The following is a 21631-nucleotide window of genomic DNA, read 5'->3' as shown; positions in this document are numbered from 1 at the left end:
CATTCTCACAATGGGGGAAATAAATCCCACCTCCAGGGAAGAGGGGTTTATTTTGCATCCTTCTCTTGTAAAGCAGCCCATCATGAAACTTTCCCTAAAGGACACAGGCAAATTTGAGAAGTTTCAGTTGGGTAAGTCAAGTCTACCCTTTGATACTTCAGGCAGGCATTCTCTGAAGAGAAAAGGCATGTGTAATTTTTTGAAATAAGTTAAAAATACAAGGTGGAGAATAGCTTCTGTGGGCAACTAAAAAGTGAGATGTGGAATATGTACATTGGGGCTCATGTACATAACTGGAAGGACACATAAGAAGCCAGCAACTGTGGGTGACTTTAGGGATAAAAATGGGAGAAGGGGATCAGGAGAAGTATGAAAAACTGAATTTTCTCTGTATACTTCTGTGTACTATTTGGATTTTTTCCATGTGTATGTTTTTAAAAAATGTTTGAATTTTTTTAATTCATTCAACAAACAACTGTGGAGTGTACAGTGAATGTCAAGCATTGCGAGAATGAGACAAAGCAAAACCAGGCAAGGCCAACTAATGCTTCCCTCTGGAACACACTGGCACTGGCAGGTTCTTAGGTCAGCCACATAACCAGTCATCCAAACTGAGACCCTTCAGAGGAAGGAGATGCCACTAATGGAACATCAAGACAGAAGTATAAAATGAGACTGTCCTGGGCAAACCAAGATTTGATTGGCCCAGATAGGATAATACCCACCCATAGTCAGAACACTGGGAGAAAGACAGGCATAAGAATTATGGGAGAAGATGAAAACTGAACAGGGCAGCTTCATGGAAGAGGACCTAAAGGGTAGGTGGGATTTAGATGATAGATTCAGGAGGGGATGATAGGCAGAGTTAAGGCTCCCAAGAAGATTCTACACCTAACCCCTAGGAGTATTATATAATGATAAATCATACCCATGAATGCATTACTTGTCTTAGCACATGATGCTATAACAAAATACTGTAGACTTGGTATCTTATACAACAGGTATTTATCTCACCAGTTTTGGAGGTTGCAAATCTGAGATCAGAGTGCTGGAGTGGTCAGGTTCTGGTGAGAACTCTCTTCTTGGTCTGTGGTTGGGTCCTTCTTTCTGTATCTTCACATGGTGAAGAAAGAGAGTTCATATGAATTTGGGTGGAGGGGCATAATTTTTCAGTCCATAGCATTCATTACTTTACATGGCAAAAGGAACTTTGCAGATATAACTAAAGTGACTAATCATTTGAACATTAAGATAGGGAGATTATCCTGGATTATCTGAGTGGGTCCAATGTAATCAGTCAAATCCTTTCAAGTAGAGGCAAAAGATGAAGGGAGAGGAGCTCAGAGATTTGAAACCTGAGAAGGGTCCCATATGTCATTGCTGGCTTTGCAGGTGGAGAAGCCACATGACCAAGAATGTGGGCAGCTTCCAGGAGCTGAGAGAGCATCTTTGGCTGATAACCAAAGAAGAAACAGGGGCCTCAGTCCTACAACCCCAAGGAACTAAATTAGGCCACAACCCAAATTAGCTTGGAGAAGATTCTTTCCCCAGATGAGAGCCCAGCCTGGCCAACACTTTTTGTTTTTGGGCTGTAACATGTGATCAAAACAGAGAACCCAGCTGAACTTATTCTGACTTATGACCTGCAGCAACTGGGAGAAAATGAACAGGTGCTGTTTTAAGGGACTAAATTTGTGGCCACAGCAAAAGAAAACTAACACAGAACATTTGAGTGAGGAGGAAAAATAAGAGCATTTATGGGGGGAGCTGTGGTCATGAATGCAAACATCTATGGGGCCCAGCAAAGTAGGCCCAGCTAGAGAAACAACAGTGCAAGCTCAGTGATGAAGGGCCTCCAAGACCCAGCCTGGCAGTCAAAGAGGCAGCATGGAAGGTGGGGTGGGCCTATCTGAAGAGCCCATCCCACTCCCTGTCCCCCGAGCTATATTTTGATTGGCAGGAATATAAAATCAGTGTGGCCCCAAAATCTAATGTTTTAAGAGAACCCAGAAATCCAATCGTCAGTTAAAAAGTCCTTATTCAAACTTTATACACTTTTCTAGGGAGACCAAGCAACACAGAAATGTGTGTTTTGGGCCATATGTGATCTTCTAGGGCATCAGCTGAGTGTAAGAGGCAAGGCAGAAGGTCTCCGAACAATGTGAAAGCCTACTGTGGCTTTTTCAGGAAATAATAAGGAGCCAGCGAGAGTCACCCCTTTCCTCTCACCCAGAATAAAAAAGGAAGTTACATACATGGAAAACCATTAACTATGCCAGGCCTGACCTTCCTGGCACTCCCCAAAAACTTGATGTCATAAGGGCCACTGGCCCCATTTCCAGGCAAGGCAGATGAGGAGTAGAGTGCTCCACAATTGTCTGTGGTTACATGGATGTAAAGTGCTGACACTGGGCTCAAAACTCCATTTCTGATTCCACAATCTGAGTACTTCCAACTGCTACACATGGTATTCCACATCAAGCTATTTGATCCTTTTCATTGAAAAGGGCTTTGCTGTCATGTTTCCCAAGGCCTAGCCTTTTGCCTCACTTAATCAACCAGCTCCCTCTCCTGATTCAAGGCTGCTGCTCTTCCTTCTCTCTAGTTCCTACTGTGGTGGCTGCTCATCCATCCCCATAGCACCTTCCTCAGTCTGTCTACAGCCTGGCCTTTCAGATGTCATTCCCACTGCTCACTTGTAGCTCAGTCTCTTGGCTTCCCAGTTCCAAATTCCTGAGACAGGAATCTAATTGGTTCAGATCATGTTTTTGTCCCAAGGCATAAAAGATGGTTGGTCAGCCTGTGGGGTAGACCTCTATTTGGTCAGATGCCAGATAAGACATGACCCTCTGTAACTCCTCTCTCTTTCCCATCCTCCTCTACTCTCTAATCCATCTGTAAGCAATTTATGTCTCAGGGCCAATCCCCAAAAACTACTCATGGTAGTAATACTAACAGGACCACTCAGGAAAGCTCTTCCTGGAAACAGTACCCAAACACCTACTGAGACTTGTTTGATGTTCGTAAATATGGCTTGAATGGAATGCTTGCACCAGGCAAGGTAAGAATCATGACAGCACCTGCAATCAGTCTAGAGCCTCTGAAACACCTACCACTGCCCTGCAGGGGCAATGGTAAAAACAGCATATGGGTCACCTACAGACTGACCCAGGTGAACAAAGGAACCAGGGAGTGCTCCACATCCCCACTCACCCTCAGCAATACTTCACCATGAAGCTGAGCAAAATGAACAAAAGATCTCTTGGTTTCCCACTGAGAGAAAGAGATTTTGTTAGCAATGAGCACTCACTCTGCCTCTTTCTGACATGGACAGCTTAGGGAGGCCTCTGCAGAACCGCCCAAATCAATAAGGGGTTGGAAAGGCAGACACATAATGAGGTCAGAGTATTCCTTGTGCTGAGAGGGTAGAATTTTAAATACTCTTTATAAGCCTACATTTTGAATGGAGGGCAGCAGCTTTTATTTAGCTTATATTGACACAATAAATTGCATATGTGTATATATGTATAATTGGCTATTTGATCTATATATAAACCTATGAATCCATCACCACAATCAAGATAATGAATCTATCCATCACTTCAAGATTCTTCATAGCCATTGTAAACACCCCTTCCCTCCCCGCTACCCATTTCTATGTCTTGGCAACCACTGATCTTTCTGTCATTAGGGTTTGCCTTTTCTAGTATGTTACATAAATAGAATCATATTGTACATACTTGGTTTTCTCTGACTTCATAATTATTTTGATAACTCAGTTGTGCTGTTGTGCATATATCAATAATTCATTCCTTTTTATTGCTGAATAGTATTCCATGGTCTAACATATCACAATTTGTTCATTATTCACCTGTTGATGGACATTTGGTTTATTCCCAGTTTGGCACTATGACAGCTATGAACATCCACATACAGATTTTTGTAGTTGTACATATGCTTTCTTTCCTCTTGGGGAAAATACTTAAGAATGGAATAACTGGATCATCAGGTAAGCATGTGCTTGAGTATGGTCAATTTAATAACATTTCCTTGTGGGTTTTAGAGTGTCCACACTGTGTATATTTAGCCTACCAAATAAAGGTACACATAGATCACACAGGAACACATGACATATATACTCACCAATAAGGAGGTTATATCAGGCAGCCAGCTTCATTCCAGTCCTCCCAATACATGAAAAGGGTTTCCAGAGGGGAGAATCTCCCAGGATGACCTTCAACTTTGTAAATGTTCACTGCACAAGATCCTGATACTTCAGAAATGGTTATATAATCTGTCTCCAGGCGATCCTTTAAAAAGGACAACATCTCACTGATCTAGAATAAGGCAGTTATTATTATCAATACTGAAAGCTGCAGCATGAACCAGAGCAGGTGTTCCTCAAGGATGCTCCCATCAACATCACCTGAGAACTTATTAGAAAGGCACATTCTCTCCAGCCCAGACCTTCAGAGTTAAATATCCAGTTGGGGCCCAGCACCCTGGGCTTTCACCAGCCCTGCAGTTGATCTGATGTATGCTCCAATTTAAGAAACAGTGGCCTAAAATACCTTTCAAGTCCTTCGACTCACTCAAAATTGAATCCATCAGAAGTCATGATACACTATCACTTATACTGCCTGTTCTACCCACATCACTCTGCAGTCCACTTTCTTTACAATTCTGCAAGCTTGTGCTAGTCTTCTCAGAGAACCAAGTTACCAACTGGAGTCCAAACTTACTCACTAATGGTCATCACTATTTCCCCAAAGCACCAAACTAAGAAAAACTAGGAATCAGGCGGGAACTGTCATTATACCATTTAAATCCAACTGTCAAAACCACCCATTTTTCTATATGTGGATTTCACCCTACTATATTTCAGTATAAATAAATATAAGAAAAGAAAAAGATTTTAGGTGATACACCACTCCAATACTCTTTACTGTTCTGTAACCATCGCTGCAAATGTACACACTAGCAGGAAAAATAATCAAACTTGAATAGGAAGAATTTGAGTAAAAATATGGGATACTTTTTGTTTTAATCTTCAGTTTAAGCATGATTTCTGCTCCACATTATAACCAAAGAGAGGTTCTCATCATTTCCTTGGTATTTTGCATGCTTAACATTTAGCCCAGTCTTTGAACAACCTCTCCAACTTCCGGCCAAGCAGAACTTTGCCGCTCACTTTGAACTTGCCGGCAAGAAAAGCCTTCTGAGGGTTTATTTTGCCCAAAACCAACTCCATAAAGACAGGTTCTGGGATTGTGAAAATAGTATCTGCTGGGATCTTGGCAGATCCTGGATACATGTCCCCTGACCCATTCTTCAGATCAATGGTCCACTGCAGAACGATCTTCCCATCTTTGGTGATGTCCAGCTGAAAGATGGCATTGACTTTCTTTACCAGCTGGGCCCCCACTTCTTTGACATAATATCTAATGTCCTCAAACACCTGGAAGCTCTGGAATTCTGAAAGCTCTAGAGGGTGTGGCATGGCAGGTTTCCAAGCTGAGCCCGTTTCCTTGCACTGACATGCCTTAGGTCCATCCCCTGCTTTGATCTTGGGTTGATGGTCAGTTCTCTTCCACATCTTACTGTACTGATCCTCTTGACCTTGCCATCTGGTTAGTAAGCCACTGTGGCCAGATTAATATCTGCAGGTCAGATTGTGACATCAAAGGTAAGGCCCAGACAGGGAATGAGGCTGGTGTATGTGCTGCGGTCTTATTGGCTAAACAGGTGCTAAAATGTGACATGGGGTGAGGCCTCAAAGAGGTAATTATGAGGCAGATCACACTCCCCCCAAAACCAATCAGGGCTATTGGTCTTATAAGCCCAGAAAGTTCTGGACTCCATGGTAGAAATAAAGGAAACTGGCTTGAGAAGGTCTTTTGGTGACATGAGCTCTGTCTTTCCAACGCAGGCATCTCCCAGTAGCCACCCTAAATGAGAGAGCAGTTATTGTGATTCCTTCAAAAGTAGACGATTCTTTCTCTTTCATTTTATTGATTGATTGATTGATTGTTGTTGTTGTTGTTGTTCAAGTAGAGTTGTCTCCATTTTTCCACCACTACTTTCCCCCCAACCCACCCACCCCCACCTATCACCCTCAATCCTTCCTGCTTTGGCTTTGTCCATGGGTCCTTTAGTTGCTCCTGAAATCCCTTCTCCCCCCACTATCCCCTCCCATCTCCCCCCACTATCCCCTCCCATCTCCCCTCTATCAGTTTGTTCTGAATTTCAGTGTCTCTGGTTATATTTTGCTTGCTTATCTGTTTTGTTGACTAGGTTCCACTTATAGATGAAATCATATAGTGTTTGTCTTTCATCACCTGGCTTATTTCACTTAGTATAATGATCTCCAGACCCATCCATGCTGTTGCAAAGGGTAGAAGCCCCTTCTTTCTTTCTGCTGCATAGTATTCCATTGTGTAAATGTACCATAGATTTTTGATCCATTCATTTACTGATGGGCACTTAGGTTGCTTCCAGCACTTGGCTATTGTAAACTGTGTTTGTGGACAAAAGTAGATAATTCTTAAGCAACAGATCATAGTGCTGGATTTGGCTTAATCTGATAGCTGGTGGAAGGGACATGTTTTTAGAGCCAAATAGCAGGTTGGAGAAGGAATCAGCGCAGACCTGCATCATTCAGAAACCTCCCAGCACAGTGAGAGGGAGGAAAAATTTTAAAAAGGCGTATCTCTAAGAAGAGAAGATTCTGCTGGTCTTACATGATAGTTGAAAATAATAATATAGTCCTTACTTTAACATTGTTCTAGGCACTATACATGTATTAATATTTTTAATCCTTATTACAGCACTTTGAGTTAGGTACTACTTTTTATCTTTATTTTACAAATAAGAAAACTAAGGCAAGGGGGGAGATGAAGTGATATGCTGAAAGTCACACAGCTAGTAGATAGGGTAGCAAGGTTTGAAAAAGAGGTGGAATGACTCTAGAACCCACTGTTAGTCTGCCTCATGCTTTCTAATGATTAGGGTGAAGTTTTCTGGAGGGAATATTACAGAATTTCTCTTGTACCTTTCTCAGTGCATTATATCAGGGGTATATGGTATCAGTATGCCCCATTGCTGGTTATGTTGACCTTAATCACTGCTAGGTTTCTCCACTGCAGTTACTATTTTTTCCTTTGTAATGAAGAAGTATCTTGTGGGGAGATACTTTGAGACTTTGCAAATATCCTGTTTCATGTTATATTTCAGTCCAGTCCTTTCTGCATCTACCAATGGTCCATTAGTGTGATATGTGCTAAGTGGTCATTTTCTATTCTGATCACTCCCTTCAGTTTTAAAAATTGAAATTCTGCTGTAGGGAAGAGCTGTCCCTTCTCCCTTGCTTCTTTATTTATTCGGTTATGTATTTATTTCAATATGAACTTGTGGATATTTATTTTATTCTGTAGGTCATAATATATTATTACCATTATTTATTTTCTTGCAAAGTGTCCCAGATTTGGTCATTGGGAGTTCCATAAAGCTGGTGCCTGCATCCATTCCCCATCATATTGCTTTTATATGTAAGGGAAGATACATTAAATGGAGCTGCTGCTAGCTTTGTTCTGTCTGGGAGGAATGCAAAAAATAAAAAAGCTTTGGCATGTTTTCTTTGGTACATGATGCATGAGGTGGTATTATCAACATGGAGCAGTTAAACAAGACTGACTGGTCTCCAAAACCAAGTCTACTCTGAAAACACCAGATATGAACAATGTCTGCATAGAAAATTTAAAATGAAGAGGCAAACAACTCCCTAGTAAATTCACTGTGAACAACCAACAGAGAACTGGTCCCCATCACCAACCATATCTGCTCCCCCACTCAAGGGAGGGGTCATACCTTCTGATTTATTCAGATAGGTCCCCAACTGGGCTGCCATTCCTACCTCAGCATATCAGAGGACAACACAGCTCCATGGTGAATACATGTTGCCTTTGTATTTCTATCTTTTATAATTAAATATTCCTTCCCTTAAAGGGATTCCCAATATGAATGGCTCCTGTGCACATTAGTCAATGGGGACATGCAAATTAAAGCTACATGAATCATCATGCACAAAATTTTTTGTAACTATGTATAGTAATGAATGTTATGTAGACTTATTATAATGATCATTTTATAACATATACAAATATCAAACCAATATGTGGTACACCTGAAAGTAATAATGTTATATGTCAATTACACCTCAATTTTTAAAAAATGATCAGCAAAGATATTGAATGATTTTCAGGTGAAGAGAAATATCACCAATTGGTTATCCCTATCTCTGTAGCAGGGGTGTCCAAGCTGCCGCCCATTGGGCTGTATGTGGTTCAGGGTGGCTGTCAATGTGGCCCAATGCAAAATCATAAATTTACTTAAAACATTATGAGATTTTTTTGTGATTACATGTCATAATCTATTTAATATGTAGCCCAAGACAACTCTTCTTCTACTGTGGCCCAGAGATGTCAAAAGGTTAGACACTCCTGCAAGTGTAGACTTTTCTCTCATGTCCCTGCAGGAAACCTGAGGAAGGGAGTTTTACACTCCCTTCCTGAACATTTCTTGAACTTCCCAAATCTGTCCTTCTCTAGCATCCTATCCTCTATTTCTATTAAAAATTCTATTTTCCTTTAAATCTCAATTTAAATTGTGTCAGCTTCTACCAGCCTCACCACCACCATGCAGTAGAATCTACACAAACATCTGGCTGGAAATGATTGCAACTTTGGGAGTCAGACACATGCTAAATTGGGGACCAGTGCACAAGTGCAACCCAAATCAAGCATGGAGCAGTTTCAGAAAACTCTTTACCAAGAGTATGCAGTCTGTGGGAATACCCAATAAACAGCATTTCTCTTTCCTACTTGAATTCTAAAGAAACTGAGAAATAGGACAAGGAATGGCAGATGGAAACCAAAATTTTGCCTTTATCACTGATAGAAGTACAGGTCAAAGAAAAGACTTATGTGAGACCCCAGTGTGCCTGCCAACTGAATCCCACAGTGAAAGGCAGAGTTCCCCACTTTCCTTTCAGCCATTCTCCAGGGAGGGCTCTGTATGTGAAGGTGGTCATGAGGGGCCCCCACAGGGAAAGTTCTGGACACGAAGAAGCTCATTTTATACTTCCAGTTTCATCACTCAAAAAAGTCACCTTACTTAAGTGAGTAAAGCAGTGAAGAGAGGCCAGGAGTGATTTGGGGAGAAATCACTTTGGAAGAAAATCCCTCCTTGAGAACATGCATGAAGGACCCATGGACAAAGACAATCAGACAGGGAGGATTGAATGTGGGAGGTGGGGGGGCGGTAAGGTGGGGGAGAGTATTGGGGGGGAATGAAGACAACTGTAATTCAACAATTAAAAAGCTAAATAAAAAAATTTAAATCCCTCCTTAAAGAAATCAGAGAATGGAGACAGGCCCTATCCTCTAGGAAATACTAGTTCTCAGTGGAGGGGTAGGGAAAAGTAAATTCAAGGGATCTTGGTCATAGAGCATTATTTTGCCTAATATTCTCTTTTTGTTCTTCAGTTTCTTTTTTTCCCTCTCAGGTTTTCTTGAGTTTTAATAACTCCAGTTGGGGGATCGCTGAGCTGCCCTCACTCCTCCCAAGCCTCTCTGCCCTGGTAGAAGAAATATTTCCCCTGTCAGTATAGGTAAATAAATACTCTGCTTTAATGGTGAGATTTGTGACATATAAACAAAGAGCATATTTACATTGTGGGTGTCAAAACAGGCTAGCTAGAGTTTTATAAAATAACCTAGACAACAATTACTCACTTTCCCCAGAGGATAAATAGTGAGAACCTGTCAAAATCAAGTGGTCGGCAAAAACTAGTTTAGACAGAAAAGATTCTGTAAGAAGTTTGAACATAAGTAATGAGACCAGCACTGTCTAAAAGAATTTTCTGAAGTAGTGAAAATGTTCTGTATCTGTGCTGTCCAAAGCAGTACAACTAGCCACCTGTGGCTATTGAGCACTTGACATATGGCTAGTATGACTGAGGAACTGAATTAATTTTTAAATATATTTTATTGATTATGCTATTGCAGTTGTCCTATTTTCCTGCTTTATTCCCCTCTGCCCTGCACCACCCAACCCTCCAGCATTTCCCCCGACCCTTAGTTCATGTCCATGGGTTGTACATGTAAGTTCTTTGGCTTTCTATTTCCTATACTATTCTTAACCTACCCATGTCTATTTTATGCCTACCAATTATGCTTATTAATCACTGTACCTTTTCCCCCATTCTCCACTCTCCCCCTACCCACCAATAACCCTCCATGTGATCTCCATTTCTGCGATTCTGTTCCTCTTCTGGTTGTTTGCTTAGTTCGTTTTTTTTTAGGTTCATTTGTTAATAGTTGTAAGTTTGTTATCATTTTACTGTTCATATTTTTATATTATTTTTCTTAGATAAGTTATTTTGACATTTCAGATTATAAAGGCTTGGTGATGGTGAACTACTTTAACCTGACCTTATTGGGGAAGCACTGTATCTGCCCTCCCATTCTAATGATAGCTTTGCTGGATAGAGTAATCTTGGATGAAGGTCCTTGCTTTTCATCACTTTGAATGCCTCTTGCTAGGCCCTTCTTGCCTGCAAACTTTCTTTTGAGAAATCAGCTGATAGTCTTATGGGAACTCCTTTGTAGGTAACTAACCTCTTTTCTCTTGCTGCTTTTAAGATTATCTCTTTATCTGTAATCTTCGGCATTTTAATCATGATGTGCCTTGGTGTGATCCTCTTTGGGTCCAACTTGTTTGGGATTCTCTGTGCTTCCAGGACTTGTATACCTATTTCCTTCACTAAATTAAAGAAGTTTTATTTCATTATTTATTCAAATAAGTTTTCACTTGCTTGCTCCTCCTCTTCTCCTTCTGGTATCCCTATGATTCATATGCTGGCACATTTGGAGATGCCCCAGAGGTTCTTCATTTTTTTGAATTCTTGTTTCTTCCTGTTGTTCTGGTAGAATTTTTATTTCTCCCTTATGTTACAAATTGTTGATTTGAATTCCAGTTTTTTCTCTTCTCTGTTGGATTCCTGTGGATTATTCTTTATTTCACTTAGTGTGACATTCATTTTGTTCTTTATTTCTTCTTCTTTTTTTTTCTGTCTGTACTCAAGTTCTCTGAGCATCCTGATAACCCAGTGTTTTTAATTCTGCATCGGATAGGTTGTCTATCTTCATTTCACTTAGTGCTTTTTTTCTGGGGATTTGTTCTGTTCTTTTATTTGGGCCATTTTTCTTTGTCTTCTTAGTTTGGTAGCATATCTGTGTTTGCTTCCGTCTATTAGGTAGAGCTGTTTGTACTCCCTGTCTTAGTAGCATGGCCTATTTAGAAAAGGCATCTGTAAATTGTATAGGGCAGAGCCTTAGGTGATTGCCAAGGCGGGGAAACCTGCTTCACTGCTTTGTAGCTGGAAGAGCTCGTAGAGGGGACAAGGCCGCTACCTGGTTTCTGGTGTTTCATCAAGCACTCACCCTGTTTCCAGTCACTTCACCACCAGTGACTGGTGCCCTTCCAGCTGCTGCCCCAATGATGAATCCTGGATTGGGTGGGTTTGCATGCATTCTAAGACTGTGCTGACCCTTTAAGCAGTGAAAATCCAGGACTTTCTTCCACCACCTCAACCCCCACTGATTCTTATAACCAGAGGTAACGGGGATCTATGTTACTGGTACTGGAACCCTGGGCTCTGTGCTCTGCCTGAGACCAGGATCACTCTCTCTCTCTTCCTGTTCATTCCACCACTGCTGTGGCCACTGCCACCTTTCTGTGCCACACCATTTCTATGCCCATCTCCATGGCTCCTCCCTTCCTACCTATCTGGATGAATGTGTCTTCTTCAAATCCTTGGTTGTCAGGCTTCCATACAGCTTGCTTTTTGCATGGTTCTGGGTGTTATTAGTTTTGATATTTGGTTGTAATTCTTTCTGTGGTTGCGCAAGGTGGCAAAGCATGCCTACCTACACCTCCATCTTGACCAGAAGTTGGAACTCAATTAATTTTATTTAGTTGTAATAAATTTAAATAGTTACATATGACTTTCTACCAGCATCCTGGGAAACAACCTCAGCATCATTCTAGTCATTATAAGGAAGTTATATGGCCATCTAGGGGATGCTGCCCCCATCTTTAATCACCAAATTACAACAAACAAAAATCCCATTCCTAAAACCCCCAATTAACTCACTGGAGACTATTACACATGTGAAACAGAGACCAGCTCCCACTGGTGGGATGTGGACCATGTGTGAGGGCACCCCATTTTCTGACAAAGCTAAAAGCCTAAAGACACACACACTTATATATAGTTTAAATAGCACAGTTACATTGATCTTTGAACAGGACATAAGCATGCTCAAGTAGGTGATTACTGGGTAACTTATAAGTTAAACTGTATGAGGTATGAAAAACCAAGACACTTAATTCCTTCTCATAGCTCTTCTATGTTGTCCCTGATGGGTGAAAGATGTCTTTGTTATCAATTACTGCAATGATGCTGTGTAACAAACTACCCCCCAAACTCACTGACTTCAGCTCATGAGTTAAGGGACCAGCAATTTATGATGGATTTAGCTGATAGTCATTCTGGTCTCCTTTGGGCTCCCTCACAGGTCTGGCATTTGTCTGATTGTCAGTTGCCATGCCTGAGCCATGTGACACTAATTCTCCTACAGGCTAATCTAGGCACATTGTCATGGTGGAGGCAAGGCATGAGTAAACAATTAAAACTATGTGAGTTCTTTTCCAGTTTCTGCTTATACCTGTTAGCTAAAGCACATCACCTGGGCAAACCAGAATCATAGTGGAAGGGTACTACGAGGCTACATGGCAAAGGGTATTGTTATGGACTGAAAGTTTGTGTTCTTCCAGAAACTCTATGTTGCAATTCTACCCTCCTCTCCCCACACACAATATGATGGTATCAGTAAATGTGGCCTTTGGGAGGTCATTAGGATTAGATGAAGTCATAAGAGTAAATAAAGCCTTCTTGAATGGAATCAGTGTCCTTATAAGAGTCACAAGATGGAATGTGTACCCTCTTTGCTCTTTACCACATGAGCACTCTGTGGGAAGTTAACAGCCTACAATCCAGAGAAGGACTCTCACCAGAACCCAACCATGCTGCCACCCTGACCTTTGACTTCCATCCTCCAGAACTTGGAAATAAATGTCTGTTGTTTATAAGCCACATAGTCTATAGTATTTTTGTTATAGAACCCTAAGCTAAGCAAATTAGTACTGAGATGTGGGATACTGCTATATAAATATCTAAAATTATGGAAGCAGCTTAGTAACTGAGCAATGAATAGAGGCCAGAGGAGCTTTGGAGTGCATGCTAGAAAAAAAACCCTACATTTCCATGAACAGAACTTTAGAGGTTATTCTGGTAGAAACTCAGAAGAAAATAGAGCTGTAGAGAAAGTTTCAACCTTCTTAGAGAAAACCTAAATAAGCCCAAACAGAATGTTGGTAGAAATACGAACATTCAGATGAGGTCTCAGACGGAAATGAGGAATGTGTTGTTGAAAACTGGAGCAAGCGCGAACCTCATTTTAAAGTGGAAAAGAACCTGATAGTGTTCGTGTTATAGTGCTTTGTGGAAGGCAGAACTTTCAAGTGATAAAATTGGATATCTAGCTGAAGTGATCTCTAAGCAAAGTGTTGAAAGTGAAACTTAGCTCTTCCTGACTGCTTATAGTAAAATCTGAGAAGAAAGAAATTACTTGAAGACAGAATTTTTAAACAAAAAGCAAGCAGACCTTAAAGATTTGGAAATTTCTCAGCCTGTCTACATTGCAAAAAAAAAAAAAAAATGAGTACACTGAGGGTGTGGCCAAGCAATCATTGACAGGGAAATTAGTATGGGTGTAAAGTACACATGGACTTAATCAGACACCCCAGAAAGAAAACTGCCAATTTGAACTGAAGGCAAGGAGGTGGAAAGAAGTGAAAGACTTCTGAATTTTATAGGATAGAGTTATAGAGCTATTTGGCTGTGAACGTGCTCATTCTTCAAGACAAGGGAAGAATCATCTTGAAGGCAATTCAGAGGTCACCAAGACTCCCTCCTTAGTTTCTTTTTTTTAACCTTTATTATATTTTTCCATTACCATTTAGTCCGCTTATACTCCCCTCCCCCAGCAATCACCACACTGCTACCCATGTCCATGAGTCCTTTTTTTCTTTTTGTTCAATTCCTCTACCACCTGCCCCCCAACCCCCCACACTAGCTGTCATCTGTTCTCCAACTATGAGTCTGTCTCTATTTTGCTTGTTAGTTTAGTTTGTTCATTAGATTCTACATGAGTGAAATCATATGGTTATTTGTCTTTCTCTGACTGGCTTATTTCACTTAGCATGTTTTCCAGTCCATCCATACTGTTGCAAAGGGTAAAATTTTCTTTTTTATAGCCAAGTAGAATTCCATTGTGTAAATGTCCCATAAATGTTTTATGCACTCATCTATTGATGGACACTTTCCCTACTTAATTTCAAAAGTATAATTGCCTTGCCTTCAACAGGCCAGAGGACGTCTGCCGAAACCTCTGGGGTCGGGGCCATCCAGTAGCCCTGGGGGCAAGGCCTGCCTGATAGAAATCTGCGGGCAACACCTCTGCCTAAACAGGTGTAGACTGGACCCCAGAGGTCTGACCAGCAGAGAATGAAGCCAAAGAGTGTTAAGCTTCAGCATGACAATCTCGTAAAATTTGCCTTGCTGTTTTGGGTTTGCCTGGGACCCATATCCACTTTCTTCTTCCCTGTTTCCCCTTTTTGCAATGAAAATATCTATCCTATGACTGTCCCACTATTGTATTTTGAAAATATATAACTTGTTTGGTTTCCATAGGTTCACAGCTGACTTAGGATAACTTAATTATACCAAGCCTCACCCACATCTGATTTATATGATATTTAGATAAGACTTTGGACTTTAGGGTTGATGCTGGAGCAAGTTAAGATGGGGGGTCTTGGGATGAAATTATTGTATTTTGCATATGTGGACATGAATTTGGGGCAACCAGGGGCAGAATGGATTGAATATAACCACCTAATTCATATGGTGAAACCCTCCCCCACCCCATGTGATGGTATTAGGAAGTGGGGCCTTTGGAAGGTAATTAGGACAATATGAAGTCATAGGGTAGAGCCTTCATGAATTGCCTTATAAAAGTCATGAGAGAGCTTGTGCCCCCTCTTGGATCTTTGCCATGTAAAGATGCAACCCAGAATAGGACTCACACCAAAACCTGAATGTGCTGTCACCCTGATCTTGGACTTCCAGCCTCCAGAACTCAGAAATAAATTTCTGTTGGGTATAAGCCATCCAGTTCATGGTATTTTTATTGAAGCTCCCTTAGCTAAGGCAGGTATAGATACAGGAAAGGGCAAAGATCAATAATGTACTTAATCTACTATACCCACAGGAAGACCGTGTCAAGTCCAGAAACCCTTTCTTTCTGGAAAAACCACTGAACCACCCCAGACTCATGTACAAACATGTCTGAAAATCCCAGTAATTTACTTGAGACTTAAATATGGAACAGAGATTACCCCTTTCCTCAGGGCCCATGAGATGGCACTCCTATTTTAAGACAAAGCTAAACAAAGGCCCAAAGACAAGCAAATACCTAAAACTGAACAGTTATAGTTATCTTTCCTTATATGCATGTCTATTGATAACTTTTTTAAATTAGGTAAAACATACAAACTATTCCAGCCCATAATGAAACTGATACTAATATTGCTCAAAACATTTTTTAGAATCCTTCTTTTATAAATGATATCAGAAACAAAGGGCACATTCTTTACTGCCCATACCATTGGGAATACTTTCAGTGGCCAGCACCAAAAACAGGCACAACTCATGTAGCTTAAATGTAAAGGGAATTATCTTCCATCAAAATTCTGAGGCAGGACTACAACGACCAAATATTGGGCATGCTCAGGACTGAGCGGTTTCCCCGAACACAGGAGTTTTGGTGCTAAAACCATGGAAAGTTCCAGGCAAACAGACAAATTGGCTGCTGTTCCAGGGTTTGTTCCGTGAGCAGCTCAATAAGTCTTCAAGGATCTAAGGTCCTTCCATCTTCCTGTGGCACATTCTTCTACAGCCAGGATCCCTTGTGGCAGCAGTAGTTAGAGGCAACATATGATAGAGCAACAAAAACTGTCATTTTCTCCTATATGTATCTCTTTCTCTGAAGGGCCTGTTCTCCAAAAGTTCTTCAGCAACTTCCCCATCTCACTGGACAGGTCTGGGTCCATTACCCTTACCAGGATTGGCTGAGGTTCATCAAGCCATCTTTGATGCTGGGCTCAGCCAGCTTTTTCTGAATCTCCTGGCTACATGGTGAAGTGTGGGTGGTGGAATCAAATCAGGGTGTTACAGAGGAAAAGAGAAAGTGAATACTACATGTCCTATATAGTGAGAAATGTTTATCATTCAGTGTGCCCACTCAGGCAATCACAGAGACAGCATTAAGAATGATGTCAGATATGGCATTTGTTATAGGGATGTGACCTTACACATATGTGGGAGGTAGCTGGTTACACAGCTCTAGTGCTGGGCTGGCAAGACAGACAGCCTGGCCCAAAAATCAGGGAAGGTGACAGTAGTCTGGGATAGCTGACCTTGCTGCAGGCCCCCAAATCTCTTGAGTCAGAAAGGCAGGAAGGAGGTGCTGCGTACTGCCCAAGGCTCACAGGTAAGCCAGCAAATCCAGGACCATCCCATGAGCTGCAATAGTACCCAGGCCCATACACAGACATTTCCAGGGTGGAAAGACTAGTGGTATGTCACTGCTGCCTTTCAAAGCTCCTGCCAGATGGAAGTCTGTGGGGAAAGGAATTCTAGGAAGCATAGTTCTAGCTTAGCTAAATTGGCATGTAACAAAGCCAGGAGCCACAATGAGTGTGGCCTTTATTTTAAGAAAGAGCCAGTTAAAACCTTAAGCTAAGTCTAAGGAATAAAGTGGTCCAATAGGTTGAGCATTGGTATTTAGCAATTGTAGAGGAACATGTAGCTTTATTCTTATTTTCTTTCATTATTTCCCCACTCACTGCTGTGAACTCTAGTTGCCCAACCATAGCAAAGTAGGGACAACTTCCCAAGTCTTTCAGTTATTCCCCAAATCCACAGTTTGGACACACTGTTGTGAGGCCTGTGAAGGGTAAACTGCTAAGAATCTTTTGGAGAAAAGTCAGAAGCAATTAATCCTAGGAGCTCATTCAGCCCCTACATTTTGCTGAAATCAGTAAATCAAAAACACTGTGCCCATAGGACAAATACGGATAAATTCCTTCAGCAGTTTTGAAAGATTTATAAACTCTAAAAGGGGTATGTGTGGCGGAAGGGGTTGGGGACAGATGATAACCAAAGTGCAAAATCTCTGACAGACATGCGGGAGAGATACCCATTTCAGAAAGATATTTGTTCAAGTATATTATGTAACAATGGTTACTATAACTGTATACACATTATAGAAACTAAAAATTTTAAGAGAATCTGAAAAGATTTTGTCTAATTATTCATGTAAAAATGAGGATCCTTGACCTGACCTGAGTGTGTCTCAGTTGGTTGGAGCATCATCCCATACACCAAAAAGTGGAAGGTTCAGTTCCCAGTCAGGGAACAGAGCTAGGTTGCAGTTTTGATCACCAGTTAGGGTACATACAGCAGGCATCTAATTGATGTTTCTCTCTCACATCAGTGTTTCTCTCTATCCCTTCCTCTCTCTAAAGTCAATAAACATAAAAAATGAGGATCCTTACTGATAGGCACAACAACATGAGTAAATATCAAAAATTTGCCAAATAGCAGCTAGATACAAAAGTACATAGTGTGTAATTCCATTTACATAAAGTCCTAAAATGGGCAAAAGGAATCTTTAATGGAAAAAATAAAAAATTGTGTTTACCCTGGGGTGCAGGGTGGGATCAACTGGAAGGAGGCGTGGGTATAACTTTCAGGGGTGATGGGTATATACATTTATCAAAATTCACCATAGGAGTGAAGCTGATATCTGAAACTTATTTTAATATTCCTCAAAAAACAAGATGAATAGACAGATGGATAGAAGGATGGGTAGACATATAACAAAACAAATACAGGAAAATATTTATTGTAGAACCTAGGTGGTGGGTATACAGGTGTTCACAGTTCAGCCCAGGATTGAGTCATAGTCAACATACTAACTGGGGAAAAGATGGGAAAGAAGCTTTTAGAAAAGGATTCATAAAAGTTAATGCCAGTTAAAAGTGTGGATGAAAAAGGGGTGCTGTAATAAACCTAACAAAAAGTAACCTCACAGGGTAATCTGATCATAAATTCCTAATTGGGCAGGTCAAGGTGTGTAGTCATGACCCTGGTCTATAATTTTAGTGAAGGGTTTTTAAACAAGCCCTTTCTATTTTTCTTGTACATCTAGATTACCACACCTTTGAAATGTCAGAAGTGATCCTCCTTTCCAGACCCCTGAAAGGTATAACCACCCTCAAGAAAGCACATAATCTTGTTAACTATCCTGCAATCCAATCCCTTCTGCTCCTGCCTTTCCTCCACTCTCCAGTAATTTTCCTTAGTTCCCTCCTTACTTCCCATGCATAAAGTAAACTGCAAACTGTCATTCTCCTGAGCATCTCAGGTCTTGCTTCCCAGCAATTGTCATCAGTTTGGGCTTAAATAAACACATAAAATTTCTCCATAGGTTTGGATGTTCTTACATTGACAAGAGGAAGATATCAACAGACATCCAGACATTCAGAACACATAGTGTGGTTTACTCTATTCTTTTTTAAATATATGAAATATAATCACTCTGTTCAATTCAGTTTCTCTCACAGTTACTAGGTACTTGCTATACAACTATCCCAAGCTGAGCATTTTTGCAAAGTTTGTCCATAACACACTAAGAATCTCTCTCTACCTATGGCCCTGTATCAGTCATCTATAACATAATGCACTTCACAACAAACCACCACAAACTCAGTACAATAAGTAATAATTTTTTGCTTTCATGTTTGCAGAGAGGCTAAGGAATGGCCGAGCTAAACTGGGCCAGCCTCCAGGCTCCATGTGTCTCTCATCCTTCCCAATGATCAGGCTCCCTGAGGCTTGTACTTCTCATGATAATGACCACAAGAAAGCAAGACCACCTGCACAAGTACATCACAAGACTTTGCTCACTTTGTCTCTGATAAAATTCCATTAGACAAAACAAGTAACACACTAATCCAAATGATTGCATGCCTGCAAACACCCAGATTGGGAAATGGAGAGTTCTCCTCCAGCTCTGTAGCACTGCAAGAGATTTGGGAGCTGCTTCCATCCCCAGGTCTATTGACATGAGCTAGAATAATCCTCCCAAAGCCTGTCTGTCTAGAGGGGCTCTCCATGTCTTCCACCATTCTGTGTAAACAAGTCTTGAGTGTGCAACTATACCAATTCAAGGGAAATATTATGTTGCTTCTGCAGCTTCCCTCCAGGTAGAATCCCAAGGAGACAATTACAAACATCTGTCCAAGAGAAGGAATACAGGGCACTTGTTTTTCTGCTTTAGGAGAAGTCAATTAGAGTTTCAATTTCCACTGTTAAATGCCACCTTTTTACAACATCCTGGAGATTAGAGGTAGCAGCCCTGTTGTTAGGGGGGAGAGAGGGGAACCTCTTTCAAAGAAAAGCTAACTGTCTAAAAAGACATGAAAGGGTCAAGAGGTTAAAGGACCTTCTCAAGCTGTATGAGTTTCTCAGAGCTCTTGGTTTCTATTTTTTCAGCTGAACATTTGGCTTCCCTTGTAGTCTCAAGTGAGTTTTTAGCCTCTCTGCACCACTTTCTACCATTTACAAAAAGGGACATAAGACTTGCTGCTGGGTACTGCACATGATGTGCTCTGAGGAGCTCAGAGGGAACACAGGCTTCTCCAGGGGAAAGTTGTCAGTATGTTTTCTCCTGATCTCCAGACATTTTGTATCTGCTACCCCTCATTAGAGCGTCTGGTCCTTTCTCAGAGAAGTGAGAACAAAGCCAGAATAAGCAGAGCAGAGAGGATCCCTTCTTTTGCCTCTGATGCAAAGGAGGTATGTCAAGTTGAGTGATTAGTATTCTTCACTTACTAACACTCTGTACCCTATTTTCAAATTAAGGAGCATATCATTGGTGCACCTGAAAAATTAAGTACTCCCACTTTATTACTACAGCCACTGATTGGTGCTTTATCACAATTTCCATGGAAGGAAAGTTTTGTCTATAAAACCCTTCATCCCCAGAGTTGGGAGGGACTTTGAGAGTGACTTGAGTTTCTAAAGTTAGATCATAAATCACTCTCCTGATTGTAGGATGCTGTTGCACCTAAAAAGACCCCATCTGTTAACTGTCTGCAATTTTTACATGCATCAAAAATAAAATTGGTTGATGCATTTAAAAGACTTATTTTAGCCCTGGCTGGCATAGCTCAGCGGATTGAGCGCAGGCTGTGAACCAAAGTGTCGCAGGTTCGATTCCCAGCCAGGGTACATGCCTGGGTTGCAGGCTATAACCCCCAGCAACTGTACATTGATGTTTCTCTCTCTCTCTCTCTCTATCTCCCTCCCTTCCCTCTCTAAAAAATATAAATAAATAAAATCTTTTAAAAGAAGACTTATTTTAAAAGCTCTTCCCTTTTCATTGCTAGGGAGTCTCATTTTCTTCATCTCCTGGTATTTTACCCTCATCGATACTAACAGGGTATAGAATTGTGCCTTTACCAAAGTGTTAGGAAGCAAGGTGGTAGGCAACTGGCATTCTCAGAATTCTGCCAGCAGGAGAGCCAAACAGTTCCACTCTGTAAAACAGATTTCAGTATCAAAAATTGCTAGGATAGTTCTAGGAATATATCAACCAAAAATACCTGCATATTTTCACAAAAGACACATATTAGAATTTTTTTAAACAATTTCATATCACAGTGTTTTTAATCAGCCAGATTTGGCAACTATACACATGCCCATCAACAGGTAAAATGGATCAATAAACTATAGGGTATTTACAGAGAAGGGTTCTATACAGCAATGAGAATTAACAATCTACATCTATACACAACATGGTGACCCTTGCATTAATAATTTTGAGCAAAAGAAGTTAGATCAAAAATAAAAGAGTCCCTATGACTTCTAGAGAGCTGTTCATTTTCTGATCCTTGATTAGGGTACTGATTACACAAACGTTATTCATTTGTGAACATGTATTGTTCTTCTCTATACTTATATTATGCATCAATGAAGTTTTAAAAATATAAACATACAAAAATTGCCAAAAAAGGTCAAAGTAGAAAATAATGGGGGAAAACTTCCACCTAACATTCCATCCACTCACTCTCACTGACTGGAGGTGAAAAGCAGGAGCCACAGCTACCATTGCCTGGATGCCCCTTCGTCCGTTTCAAGCCCTGCCCTTCTGTCTGGACTGTCATGAACTGAAAGGTGAGAGGCAAGAATTCTCTTTTTGTCTGGCTAGATGAGTGGACCTGCTCAGCCAATCCCGGATCCTCTCCTGTGGGCATTCCAAGTCTGTCCTGAGGGGTGAAGCAAGAAGCCCTGTCTGCTGCCAGCAACAGTGGTGCTGTTTTG

At 40.9% G+C, this 21631-nt stretch overlaps 1 protein-coding gene across 1 annotated transcript; it reads right to left on the bottom strand.

The window, feature by feature from the left end:
• Positions 1–5125: 5125 nt before the first annotated feature.
• Positions 5126–5596, bottom strand: SCP2D1 (SCP2 sterol binding domain containing 1). Its single transcript, XM_045832619.1, has one exon. The coding sequence runs from the start codon at positions 5594–5596 to the stop codon at positions 5126–5128; it is 471 nt and encodes a 156-aa protein (XP_045688575.1).
• Between the last annotated feature and the right edge of the window lie 16035 nt (positions 5597–21631).

Source organism: Phyllostomus hastatus, unplaced genomic scaffold (assembly GCF_019186645.2).
Source record: "Phyllostomus hastatus isolate PE091 unplaced genomic scaffold, TTU_PhHast_1.1 phas_contig_17, whole genome shotgun sequence".
Classification (NCBI taxonomy): Eukaryota; Metazoa; Chordata; class Mammalia; order Chiroptera; family Phyllostomidae; genus Phyllostomus; species Phyllostomus hastatus.
Note: the sequence above shows the minus strand (reverse complement) of the source record. Positions and strands in the feature narration are given on the sequence as shown.

What these genes read in the sequence shown, in the direction of transcription:
- SCP2D1 (XM_045832619.1), bottom strand. Translation starts at nt 5,596, where the DNA reads ATGTGGAAGAGAACTGACCATCAACCCAAGATCAAAGCAGGGGATGGA.